Source organism: Castanea sativa, chromosome 9 (genome assembly GCF_040712315.1).
Source record: "Castanea sativa cultivar Marrone di Chiusa Pesio chromosome 9, ASM4071231v1".
In the NCBI taxonomy this organism is placed as follows: domain Eukaryota; kingdom Viridiplantae; phylum Streptophyta; class Magnoliopsida; order Fagales; family Fagaceae; genus Castanea; species Castanea sativa.
The window spans coordinates 14465001-14479217 of NC_134021.1; the positions used below are offsets into that span (position 1 = coordinate 14465001).

General features: G+C 33.7%; 1 protein-coding gene across 1 annotated transcript in view; it reads right to left on the bottom strand.

Annotated features, from left to right (window-relative positions):
* The window catches only part of LOC142610173 (FBD-associated F-box protein At2g26860-like), a 38914-nt gene extending 24941 nt beyond the window's left edge, over positions 1-13973 (bottom strand). The window contains exons 1-3 of the mRNA XM_075781917.1: positions 13908-13973; positions 12931-13783; positions 12672-12823 (exon numbers count right to left, since the gene is read on the bottom strand). Of these exons, the coding sequence (XP_075638032.1) occupies positions 12672-12823; positions 12931-13783; positions 13908-13973 (1071 nt within the window). The remainder of the gene's footprint in view (positions 1-12671; positions 12824-12930; positions 13784-13907) is intronic.
* Between the last annotated feature and the right edge of the window lie 244 nt (positions 13974-14217).

The window sequence follows — 14217 nt, forward strand, 5'->3', positions numbered from 1 at the left end:
CGTTCTAAATAATAAAAACCCTAAATTCAGCTAGATTTTGTCTGAAATAGCAACTCTAGAATAGGAAAAAATCTATATTATCTGATATAAAACTGGAAAGTCAATCAGCCATTAATCCACGCCATAAATCACGCCCAATTAAGCTAGATCAGCCTTCAGTAGCTTGGATTAAATTTATTACGCCTTTATCTTTCTTTGGGCCAAGCTTGAAATGTCCTGCATTAGAATTAGCCCAAATTTCTTGAATCAACCCATTTAGTGCTTCTTTGATCTTCTTGGATCTTGTTATCGTAATAGGCCCAACTTGAACATGCAATGGATCATTGAATGCTTGTTGATTCTCATCACTAATAGTGTGGTGTACTACCATACACCTAAACATATCACTTTAGATATTTTTGAACTTTTAACCACAACCACACAAACAAACACTAAATCAGACACTCCTAACCCCACTGCTCCCTCCCAATCACAGTGCTCTCTCGGTATCAAGCTCAAAGATTCAAAGGTACATCTCTCTCTCTCTCTCTCTCTCTCTCTCTCTCTCTCTCTCTCTTATTCTTCCTTTTTAAACCTTTCTTTTTTTACTCTTTTTGAAACCCAGTCCTCAATCTTCTTCTCTTCTTAAGGAAAAATGCATGTACACAGCGAAAAATAAACAGATCTATTTCATTCATAATTGTTAGCATGTACTATGTAAGTTTCAAAATATAGAACAAGAGAGTATACCTTGAAGCGGTGAATTTCAAAACTCAAAATCAAAAGCACTTGGGAACACTTTCAATCTTCACTCCAATTCCACTAACACCCAAAATGTGTGGTCTCTCAATCAGTTTCAAAATGAAAATGATAGAGTGTCTCACTCTCACATACACACCACTTCACAATGATGTTTCTCTTTTTCATATATAAAAATTATATATGTTTCTCTTCTTATAATTGATTATCTAATTGGGCTAGCCTTTTGGGCCTTTCCAATTGGGCTTAAGTGTGTGGCTTAGAGTGGGACCAAAAGGGACCAATAAAATACTAGCTCCAATGGGTTTTGGGCTTTTCTGTCAACTCTTGACAAGTCCAAAATTACTATTAACCATATTTAATACCACTATATAGATATAGTTGTACTCTAGACCTTATTTATTAATTATATCCCAAGACTTTATTGTACATGCAACCCCTTCATAAAATATTCATAGTAACACAAAGTCATGAATGTAGACTGCCACTTTGTAAATTACTACATCTTATTCTTGAATACCCGATTTAATCCTTTAAGTTATTCATCATATATTTATGAAATCCAATTTCATAAATATATACTCTAACAACAATTTACTAGAGTAGTTAGGCCTAACATTCTGAATAACAAACCTATTAAACTTATCTCAAAAGAATATTTTGTATCTCCGTTAAGAGACTATGAATTACATCTTGAGAATATATGTTCCATCAACATTAAATGTGGTTGCCCAACATACTGAGGTTTTGACCATAACTCAAGATCTCACTCCTTATACATCAAACCAACCTATATCTCATGATCAAGTCTATTATTCTTTCAGGATTAAGAGTTCATGTAAATACAAGTCGTGAGTTTATTATATATTTGACAGTCGTTAGGAGAATAATGAATCTCACACTGGTCCAATTCAATATATTTTAACTCTTAAAACATATCGACATATCAACTAGAAATCTCCATTTCCATGATCCAGACAAATCATCTTAGTTGATATGTTATAGTCTTCGTAGATGAAATGCCCAATTTCATCATCGACTACGAACTACAATTCTGAGTTTACAAAGAACTTGTGATTTATATCTTCTGTGACTGTTCACATAAATCACATATTATGCATCTCATGGACTATATGATAATGTTTCAATATTCATGTTACCTTTATTTTTAGATAATAACAAAATAACTTTATTAAACACAACATTAAGTCATACATAATGTCATAAATAATAACATACATAACATCATACAATAGGATTTAAGAACACTAATCCTAACAATCTCCCACTTGCCCTAAAGACTATTGTGCACTAATCTAACTCTCATCTCCTCCAAATGTGACTCGAAAGTCCTTTGGGGTAAGACTTTAGTAAAAGGATCCGCTAGATTCTTTGCACCATCAATCTTTGCTACTACCACATCTCCACGAGCAAAAATGTCTCGAATGATGTGATATTTTCTCTCTATGTGTTTTTCTTTTTTGTGGTTTCTTGGATCCTTGGATTGTGCAACTGCTCCACTATTATCGCAGAACAATGTAATAGGAACTTGCTTAATTCTCATAACATCAAGATCAGAAAGGAATTTCTTGAGCCAAACAGTCTCTTTTGCTGCCTCACAAGCAGCAACATATTCGGCTTCCATGGTGGAGTCTACAATACAAGATTGCTTAACACTCCTCTAACTTATTATTTTACCTCCCAAGGTGAAAATACATCCTGACATGGATTTTTCTGAAATCTAGATCCAACTGAAAATCTAAATCTGTATAGCCAATGAGAATCAAATCCTTACACCAGTAAACAAGCATATAATCTCTCATTCTCCTAAGATACTTGAGAATATACTTTACAACTTGCCAATATTTTAGTCTTGGATTTGATTGATATCGGCTGACCATGCCAATTGAATAACAAATATCCGGTCTAGTACAAAGCATGGCATACATTAGACTTCCTACCGCAAAAGCATAAGGAACCTATCTCATCATGTTTTCTTCCTCTTGAGTCTTAGGCCTTTGGTCATCAGATAGAGGAACTCCATGTCTATAAAGAAGTAATCATTTCTTGGAGTTTTGCATGCTAAACCGTTCTAGAACCTTATCTATATATCCATCTTGTGACAAACCTAACATCTTATTCTTTCAATCTCGCCAAAGCTTGATCCCTAAAATATAGTTAGCTTCACCCAAGTCCTTCATATCAAATTAACTTGACAACCAAACTTTAACTGATAACATTACTCCTACATCATTTCTAATTAGTAGAATGTCATTAACATAAAGTACTAAGAACATTACTACTTTATCTTGATGTCTTTTGTACACACATGGTTCATCAAGATTTTGTTCAAAACCAAATGATTTGATTGCCTAATCGAATCTGATGTTCCATGACCTAGATGTTTGCTTAAGTCCATAAATGGACCTTTTCAACTTGCATACCATATGCTCTTGGTTCTTTGTTATGAAACCTTTTGGTTGCAGCATGTAGATTTCTTCTTCAAGATTGCCATTAAGAAATGCAGTCTTGACATCCATTTTCCAAATCTCATAATCATAATGAGCAGCAATGGATAAGAGAATTCTAATAGATTTAAGCATGACTACTAGCGAAAAAGTTTCATTGTAGTTAATGCCTTCTTTTTGTGTATACCCTTTCGCTACTAGTCTTACTTTAAAGGTTTCAACATTTCCATCTATCCATCTATTCCTCTTGTAAACCCATTTGCAACCAAAAGGTTTAATGCCGTTAGGCACTTCTACAAGATCCCAAACTTGATTGGAATATATAGAATCTAATTCAGATTTCATAACTTGAACCCAATGATGTACATCTATATCATTTATTGCTTCATCATAAGTGTAGGGATCCGATTCAGCCTCTTCTAAGATAGCTTCATAAGTTTCTCCCAAACCTATAAATCTCACAAGAGGCCGAACAATTCTCCCACTACGACAAGGCACCTATGTACTAGACATCTCATGAGTAGTATCTTTTGGTGTATCTAATACAACCACATCATCCATAGTTTCATACATTGATTGTTTAACTACAGGTTCATTCATTTCAGCCAACACAACTCTACTTCTAGGAGTAAAATTATTCATATAGTCATTTTCCAAGAATTTGGCATTTGTTCTAACAAACACTTTATTATCCTTATGACTATAGAATAAACCTTCAACTGTTCCTTTTGGATACCCTACAAAGAAATCCACTTCTGTTTTAGACTGTAACTTGTTAGACTTTCCTTTTAACACATGTACTGGACAGCCCCAAATATGGAGATGTCTCATACTAGGCTTACGCCCATTCCACAACTCTACAGGTGTTTTAGGAACAAACTTCGAAAGTACTAAATTCAGAAGATATATTGCAGTACTTAAGGCATATTCCCAAAATGAAATTGGTAGAGTGGAATAACTTATCATGGATCTAACCATATCTAAAAGAGTCATATTCCTTCTTTTTGCTACACCATTTTGTTGTGGAGTTCCAGGTGCAGTCAACTGGGACATAATCCTATTTTCAGTCAAGTAATCCTTAAAATCCCCAAGAAGGTATTTGTCACCTCGATCAGATCGAATGGCCTTTATGCATTTACCTAATTGATTCTCAACTTCAACCCTAAACTCTTTGAACTTGTCAAAAGTTTCGGACTTCCGTTTCATTAGGTACACATAACCAAATCTAGAGTAATCATCAGTGAAAGTAATGAAATGCTCATAACCACCTCTTGCTTGGATTGACATAAGCCCACATACATCTGAATGTACTAATTCCAGCAAATCTTGAGCTCTTCTACCTTTTGCATTAAAAAGTCGTTTGGTCATTTTACCTTCCAAACAAGATTTGCAAACCGGAAATTCATCAAATTCCATGGGCTCCAAGAGTCCATCTTTGATAAGTCTTTGAATTTTGTTTGAATTAATATGACCCAAACGCAAGTGCCAAAGATATGCTTCACTAGTAGAATGAAAATTTCTCTTCATTAGTAGAATGAAACTTTCTCTTTAATGATTTCACATGTGAATTATTATCTAATTCAGAATTGTATAATTCATGCTTATCAGGAGTTAAAATATAAAGACCATCTACAATATTGCCAGAACAGATAAACATTTTATCATTCTTTATTATAACATTGTCTTTCAAGATAATACAATACCCATGTTTACCTAAGTAAGTTGCTGAAATTAAATTCCTACGAACATTAGGTACAAACAGACAGTCTTGTAATATTAAAACCCTAGACTCGAAACATAAATTAACAACACTAACAGCTACAACTAGAACTCTACTCCCATCCACTAAAGTAAGAAACAATTTCCCTTCATTCAGCTTTCTAGTCTCCTGAAACCCCTACAAAGAATTGCAGATATGATTAGTACAACCTGAATCCACACACCAAGAATCCATAGGATTCTGTACCAAACATATTTCAAGAAGAAACGAAGTATTCATACCCTTGTTCTTGGCAGCCTTAAACTTTGGAAAATTTCTCTTCCAATGTCCTTTTTCACCACAATGAAAACACTTTCCTTTAAGCTTCTTTCCTTTGTCGGCAACTCCAAAGGCAATTTGCTTACCATCCTGCTTAATAAAGTCCTTCTTCTTCTTTTTCTTACCCTTGCCTTTCGACTTAGGTTGAGAAGTAGAAGTTTCACCCACATTGGCTTCACCCACATTGGCTTCAACACTAGAAGTACCAAGGATACCTTCCGCCGCCATTAACTCATTTATTAATTCAGACAAAGAATAAACATTTTTGTTCATATTATAATTTAGTCTGAATTCCTTGAATGATTACGATAGTGACTGGATTATCATATCCACTTGGGATTCTCCATCAATGTCGGCACCTAAAATCTCTAATGTATTCAGATTAGAGATCATTGTAAGACAATGCTCCCTAACTGAAGTACCTTCAGCCATTTTGGTATTATAAATTTGTCTCATGGTTTCTTGCCTTGTTGAACAACCTTACTCACCAAACATCTCCTTCAGACTATGCATAATGTCCGAAACTAGTTCTACATCCTACATTTGATGCTGTAGAACATTTGAGATAGATGCTAGAATATAGCACTTGGTCATTTCATTAGATTTCTGCCAACGATCATATCGTTGTTTTTCCTCAAGAGGAGCATCTAATGAAGGAAAGCTAGGACATGGTTGAGTAAGCACATATTTGTGCTCTTCAGCTGTTAAAACAATGTCCAAATTTCTTTTCCAGTCAACATAGTTTGATCCAGTCAGTTTGTTTTGATTAAGAATAGAAACAAATGGGCTAAATGATGCCATGTTCAAATCTTAAAATAATAAACATGAATATAATAAATAAACTAGACATTATCAATTTAGCATATAAACATATAGTATGGAACCTTAATAAAACCATAACACAATATATGCAACGACAATCCAATCCCATATTCAATATCCCTCAGCATAGAGTGAACATTAAATACTATGATTGATTGAGAACTATTCTCATTATTAGTGCTATCATGATAACTCTTATCAAACACTAATAAGATGCCGTTTTACATTTAGCTTCTAAGTAATAATAGTAAGATCTCAACATAGAGGATACTATAATACTTAGTCTAGTGTATACCATTGTCTAGAATCGTGTTTAGCCAAATTTCATCCGTTTAACAGACTTATTTTGTAGTACCATGATAAAACACCCTCCGCATGGAATGCAAAGCTCGAAGCTAAGACAAGGCGTTTGATCAAACCACTATAAACCAATAAATCCAATCTTGTAGGACTATGAAATAAATACTCTCCGCATGGAATGCTAAGCTTGAGGCAAAGACAAAGTATATATTTCACACTACTATGAACCAATAATGGATGCCGTGAGATCCAACCCTTGTATCTCTCTCCCACTACATGTTTTAAGATAAAGGTTCTTAATTTAAAACATGCATAAACAAATTACACATAGCCTTGCACTTTATACATTTGAAGACATTTAGAAAAGGTTTAAAATTTCCTTCAGTGGCATTTTCGCGGGTAGCTCGCGACTAAGCTCTTCCCACGAAAATGAATTAAAGCAAAAAATGAAAACACAAAATTTCAGACAGAGAGTTTCGCTACTGTCTCACGAGTGGAGCTTACCCGCGAAAGTTTTTGCACAAGAACAAAATTCAGACAGAAACTTTCATGACTAGCTCGCGAGTAAGGCTTACCCGCGAGAAACCCGTGTTTTCAGTTTTTAAAGAGAAGATCTGAAACGTTTCCAACGGTTTTCCATGAACAAACAACCACCATATGAACATAATAAATGGAATTTGATATCAAAACTGAATTTCATTGATACTATAGCCTTAAAGATCAATTTAACATACTTAAATTCAAATTTAAACAACATCATAACATCAATATCAGTTTTTATCAAATCATAGTTTCAACAACCATGCAGAAAATTAAATACATATATAATCTTCTAACATAATGAAACTATTATTTCTAATTCCAAAACTCACAAAACATGTTATACAGATTCAAAATGAATACTGCTCTGATACCATTTGAAGGAAAAATGTATGTACGCAGCGGAATATAAATGGATCTACTTCATTCGTAATTGTTAACATGTACTATGTAAGTTTCAGAATATAAAACAAGAGAGTATAAGTTGAAGTGGTGAATTTCAAAACTCAAGATCAGAAGCACTTGGGAACACTTTCAATCTTCACTTCAATTCCACTAACGCCCAAGATGTGTGATCTCTCAATTAGTTTCAAAAGGAGAATGATAGAGTGTCTCACTCTCACATACACGCCACTTCACAATGATGTTTCTCTTTTTCATATATTTAAATTCTGTATGTTTCTCTCCTTATAACTGATTATTTAATTAGGCTAGCCTTTTGGGCCTTTCCAATTGGACTTAAGTGTGTGGCTTGGAGTGGGACCAAAATGGACCAATAAGACACTAGCTCCAATGGGCCTTGGACTTTTCTGTCAACTCTTGACAAGTCCAAAGTTACCATTAACTATATTTAATACCACTATATAAATATATTTGCACTCTAGGTCTTATTTATAAATTATATTCCAAGACTTTATCGTACATGCAACCCCTTCATAAAATATTCATAGTAACACAAAGTCCTGAATGTAGACTGCCACTTTGTAAATTACTATATCTTATCCTTGAGTACCCAGTTTAATCCTTTAAGTTATTCATCATATATTTATGAAATTCAATTTCATAAATATATACTCTAGCAACAATTTACTAGAGTAGTTAAACCTAATATTCTGAATAAGAAACTCATTAAACTTATCTCAAAGGAATATTTTGTATCTCCGTTAAGAGACTATGAATTCCATCTTGAGAATATATGTTCCATTAATATTAAATGTGGTTACCCAACATACTGAGGTTTCAACCATAACTCAAGATCTCACTCCTGATACATCAAAGCAATCTACATCTCATGATCAAGTCCATTATTCTCTCAGGATTAAGAGTTCATATAAATACAAGTCGTGAGTTTATTATTCATTTGACAGTCATTAGGAGAATAATAAATCTCACATTGGTCCAGTTCAATATATTTTTTACTCTTAAAACATATCAACATATCAACTAAAAATCTTTATTTCCATGATCAAGACAAATCATCTTAGTTGATATGCTATAGTCTTCGCAGATGAAATACCAAATTTCATCACCGACTACGAACTACAATTCTAAGTTTACAAAGAACTTGTGATTTATATCTTCTGTGACTTTTCACATAAATCACATACTGTGCATCTCATGGACTATATGATAATGTCTCAATATTTATGTTACCTTTATTTTTAGATAATAACAAAACAACTTTATTAAACACAACATTAAGTCATACATAATGTCATAAATAATAACATACATAGCATCATACAATAGGATTTAAGGGCACTAATCCTATCATCTTCCTCTTTCTCTCTCTTTTTCCCCTTATTCTGAAACCCATGACACAGTCACATGACTCCTCTTTCTTCTTTTGTTTTTTTTCTTTTCTTAAACCTGTTCCATTCTCTCTCTCTCTCTCTCTCTCTCTCTCTCTCTCCTCATTTTGAAACCCATGACCCAGTCAATAGCTCCTCTGTTTCTTCTTCTTCTTCTTCTTAAAGCTATTCCATTTTTTCCCTCATTAATGAAACCCAAAGCTCCTCTCTTTCTTAGTTGGGCCATTCATGAAAATAAATAAATAAACATGTATGAATGTATGAAATTATTTATATGTGTTAATTGTTTAGTAACTTTAGTTACTTTTATAGATGTCAACATAGCACTTAGACTCATATTGAATTTTTCTTAAATTTATTAAGTGATTAAATTATTAACTAATGTTAGTAATTAGTTATAAGGTATTAATGCATTATGGCTACTGGAGATTCAAATTCAAGAAAAGATATTGCATGGAAGTATGCGGATCTAGCTAATCAAAACAATAAAAATGATTTAACTTGCAATTTATGTGGGAAAGTTGCAAAAGGAGGGGCTTATAGACTTAAGCAACACTTGGTTGGAGGTTATAGAGCTGTTGTTGGCTGTCAAAAGTGCCCTGAACATGTGAAGGAAGATGTTAATCAATATATGCTGAGAAAAAAAAAACAGAAAAAGAGCAAGTAAATTTGACGGCTAAATTTGATGATGTCGCTTTTGATGAAGAAGAGGAGGATGAGGTTGCTAAAGTTGATGCTTGTGGCAAATGAGTGCAAAATGTAGGTGGCAGTGGCACTAGTAAAAAGAAACCAAGGCATGTAGGTCCTATGGATGCATTTGTCTCTCCTCCTAAATCAGCAAAAATGGGAAAGAGTGGAAAGGGGGTCCAAACAACAATTAATGATGCTTACAAGAAAGAGTTAAGAGAAAAGGCTTGTGTTGATATAGCAAGGTGGATGTATGAAGCAACAATTCCATTCAATGCTGTTAATTATGATAGTTTCAATGCTACAATTCAATCCATTGGACGATATGGAGTTGGTATGAAGCCCCCAGGCTACCATGAAATGAGAGTTCCTTTATTGAAAAAGGAAGTGGTCCACACCAATGATAAAATGAATAGCCATAAAGAAGAATGGGCAAGAACTGGATGTTCCATTATGTCTGATGGATGGAAAGATAAAATTCATAGATCTTTGATAAATTTCTTGGTGAATTGCTCTAAGGGAAGCATGTTTATCGAGTTTATTGATGCGTCTTCATATATGAAGACCGAAGAAAGGATGTCTCAACCACTTGATAGCATGGTGGAGAAAATTGGAGAAGATAAAGTTGTACAAGTTATAAGTGATAAAGACTGAAGTTATGTGATGGTAGGTAAGAAGTTATATATAGAACTATATATCTTAATCTCATGAAATTAGAAAATAGTATTCATATTTTATTTTTATTTTTTCTTAATTGTTACTAATAGTCCTACTTATATTTTTACATTATTAGGACGATTATTGAAGGCAAAAAGACCTCGTTTGTATTAGACCCCATATGCTACCCATTGTTTGGATTTGATGTTGGAAGACATTGCAAAGCTTCCTACAATCATGAGAAAAATAAAAAGGGCAATTAAGCTTACTGGGTATATATATAATCGAACTGGTCTCATAAACATGATGAGACAGTTTACAGGGCAAAGGAACTTGCTTAGGCCCGCTAAAACTCGATTTGCTAAATCATTTCTCACATTATGAAGTATACATAAGCAAAAGGAAAACTTGAGAAAGATGTTTACTTCAGAGGATTGGACTTGTAGCAAGTGGGCAAAGGAGCTAACAGGAAAAAGGGTGGCTCAAACAGTTCTAATGCCTACATTTTGGAACACTGTTGTCTATACCTTAAAGTGTCAGGTCTTATTGTTCGTGTGCTTCGATTGGTTGATGAGGAGAAAAGGTCTGCCATGGGATACATTTATGAGGCTATCGATCAAGCTAAAGAAGCAATTGAAAAATATTTTAATAGAAGGGAAGAAAGATACAAAGAAAATTTTGAAATAATAGGTCGAAGGTGGGACTGTCAACTCCATCGACCTTTGCATGTGGCTGGCTATTTCTTGAATCCATAATTTTTTTTATGATAATCGCTCTAAAATTGAGCGAGATAAAGAGGTGATGGCTGGCCTATACAAATGCATACAAAGGTTGGTTCCAAACATTAATCAACAAGATAAGATTCTTGAAGAGTTGACATTATATAATAGAGAAGAGGGCCTCTTTGGGTTGGAAATGGCTAAGAGGCAGAGAAAGAAAAAAGCACTAGGTATTTGCTTTGTTAGCTTTTGTTAGTTGTTACTTATTAGTTTGCCCATTTTATTAAATGGAAAAATTATTTAGTTCTTATATAGTATGAGTTAAGGATTAAGACTTAAGAGTTAAGACCATTTTTTATTTTCCTTAATAGCTGATTGGTGGTCTGCTTATGGAGCTTCAACTCCAAGTTTACAGCAATTTGCTGTAAAAGTTCATAGCCTAGCTTGTAGTTCATCAGGGTGCGAGCGGAACTGGAGTATGTTTAAACATGTGAGTGACTAAAAAGTTAGGGACTTAATTGTGAAATTTATTTCATGATTTAATAATCATGATATCATCATATATGCATATTAATATATGGATATATGGATTGTGTAGGTGCATAGCAAGACAAGAAATAGGTTAGCACAATCCCGGGTGAATGATTTGGTATATATTAAGTACAATAGAGCCTTGAAGCGGAGATATAATTTGTGTGACACAATTGATCCAATCTCCTTGAAAGATGTAGATGATAGCAATGAGTGGTTGATTGGAAGAGTAGAAGAAGATGAAGTAGAAGAATTTGCTGAAGATGATCTTGTGTTTAATGATGATATTTTGACATGGGGCAGTGTTGCTAGAGCTTCTGGAGTTGAAGAAGAAAGATTCAACTTCAAATCAAGAATGGGACCATTAGGACAAGCTACAGGCTCAAGTTCTAGTTTACAACATGCTCCTTATGATGGAGATGAAGATGATGAGGAAAATGATGAGGGCTACAAATCTTGTGATGAAAATGATGATGGTCCCTTGCTTGATGAGGATGATGATGATTATGTAGATCAGGATTTCATTGCATATTTGCATTGATTTTGTTAGGCAAAGATATTAATTTTGTTAGGCAAAGATATTAATTTTGTTAGGCAAAGATAACATTACTTAACATTTTAGTACTTTTTAGCCTTTGCCTTTTTGGTTCTATACTTCTATTTTGATTCAACCAGGTTTTGCCATCAAATATCATGGTTGCATATATTTTGTAAAGCACAATAGAATTATATAAATGTTATATAAATTATATAAAATTTTTTATTGTAATTTATATGATTAAATTGATCACTTGATTGTTGCATTGATCATTAATCTTTTTTTTTTAATTTATTAAAATTTTTTAAATGTGCGCTTCACATCAATCAGGCGCGCGCTTGCGCTTTGCGCCTAGACTCCAGTAGGCCTTTGCGCTTAAGTGCGCTCAGCAATTTTAACAACACTGCTCTAATCACTTTGATACTGCAAGCATGCTGCATGATGATATAATCAAACAATGCCAACAATGGATTAGTCAACAAACACATTCATTTAAAAGTTAGTGATATTACAATGATTAATGTTACACCAAGTGTGACCTAAACCAAGCCAATAACCTCTATAGACAGCAAAAAAACACATACTAAAAATGACAAGGTAAGGGCTGTACAAGTAATTGACAAAAGGAGTTTGATAAACAATTGAGACAACAATAAAACATTACGTAGGACTTATCTACAATTGATACTTGATAGCAAAGCAAATATGTGGTTACATAATACATATGCATACTAAGATAATAAAATATACAGCTTAAGTGAAGATGTAGATAATAAAATGTCAGCACAATAAAACTTACAACTCTAAATTTATAAGAGTTACCTTGAGCACAAATCTTTGCAACATAGGGGTTGCCGTAAGAAAGGAAGTGCAACAAGGAATGCCATCCATGAAAAGTCGATGTATATCCAATTTCAGTAGCCTAAGATTTCTTAACTTTGGTAATTTGGGGAACCTGAAAAATCTCCGAAAAATTGAACCAAGAAAAAATAGCACATTCATAAACAAACATTATCAGTATGAGAAAAATAAAATTATATATATATATAGTTGACAATCATGAAATTTTTTTGACTAACCAAAATCACTAATTCAAGTGTCTCCAGCTGAGAGAAATAATGTGAAATTGGGCAACCATTTTTAAATAAATAGCCAACGTGGCCACCCATCACAGACAGAGAAACAAAATTGGGAACATCACCTAAAAGGATCCTTGTTGTCTCACCTCCAAGGTATTCGAAAGAAACCAGATTTATAGCATGAATCTGAACGTGTTTGAGATATTGGCAGTATATTATCTTTAAATGCTTTAGCTTGGGCAAAGGGCAAGAAGTCTTTAAATTCATTAGAGACCTTGATATCTCCACATGTAATATTTCAATGAACGGGCAATTGGATAAAATATATTCGAGAACTTCCCCAGTCACTTCCACAGAAGTCAAAGAGAGGTCTGTTAAGGATTCAAGACTGTAACTCTGAAGAGGCTGACTAGTAAGAGAATATTTATGACGCTCAAACGTCAACAAATTCAATGAAAGCCTTTTAACTTTTTTTCTTATTGAAAATCTAATCCAATTGTCAAGTACCACCGAGAATGTCCCATCCATGTCAAAGAAAACTCTAAACTCATCTATAGTATCACCTTGATGCAATTCCAATACATCATTTACCCAAACAATAAACTTAGATCTTTCAGAAGACAACGCCGTCCTAAAGTCAGCAATAGAAATCTCATGACACTTGTATTTCTCCCGCACAGGTTGCAACCTTGATTTATTGAAAACCAAGTTACAAGTCACAAATGTCCACAAATATCTCCACCTTCTAGACAGGATACTTGTTCTCAGCCTTTCTTCCAACTTCAATAATGACAGAATCGAGATAAGAATTTCATCTGACACGTCATTTAACCGATCTTGGGACAAATTGGTTCTCTGAATATTAGAGGTAGTGTATATTAGCAAAGACTATAACATATTTTTGTAACTTTTAATCAAATAACCACCAAAAAAAAAGAGAGTCAATAAAATTTTGATTTCGGGTAACGAAATTTATCACCTTTTGGTGTGTAATTTTAGAGCTGGGATGAACTATCTTTGCCAGGTTAGTCTGTCTCTTCGCCATCTAGCATAGGACTTTAATAAATATAATAAAGACTGCAGCACAAAGAAAAGATCAAAACTTTAGTCGATATTGGCTGAGACCAGAGTCTGTCAGCACATCCAATGTTTAAAATTAAGTAATGAAAAAATAACTATCAAAATAAAATAGAGAAAATAAAAGGGCAGGATTTTTAGGTACTACGAAGGTTATGAGAAGAACAAAGAAGGTATAGAAATAAAAAAAATCAAAACAAACCAATTTCGGA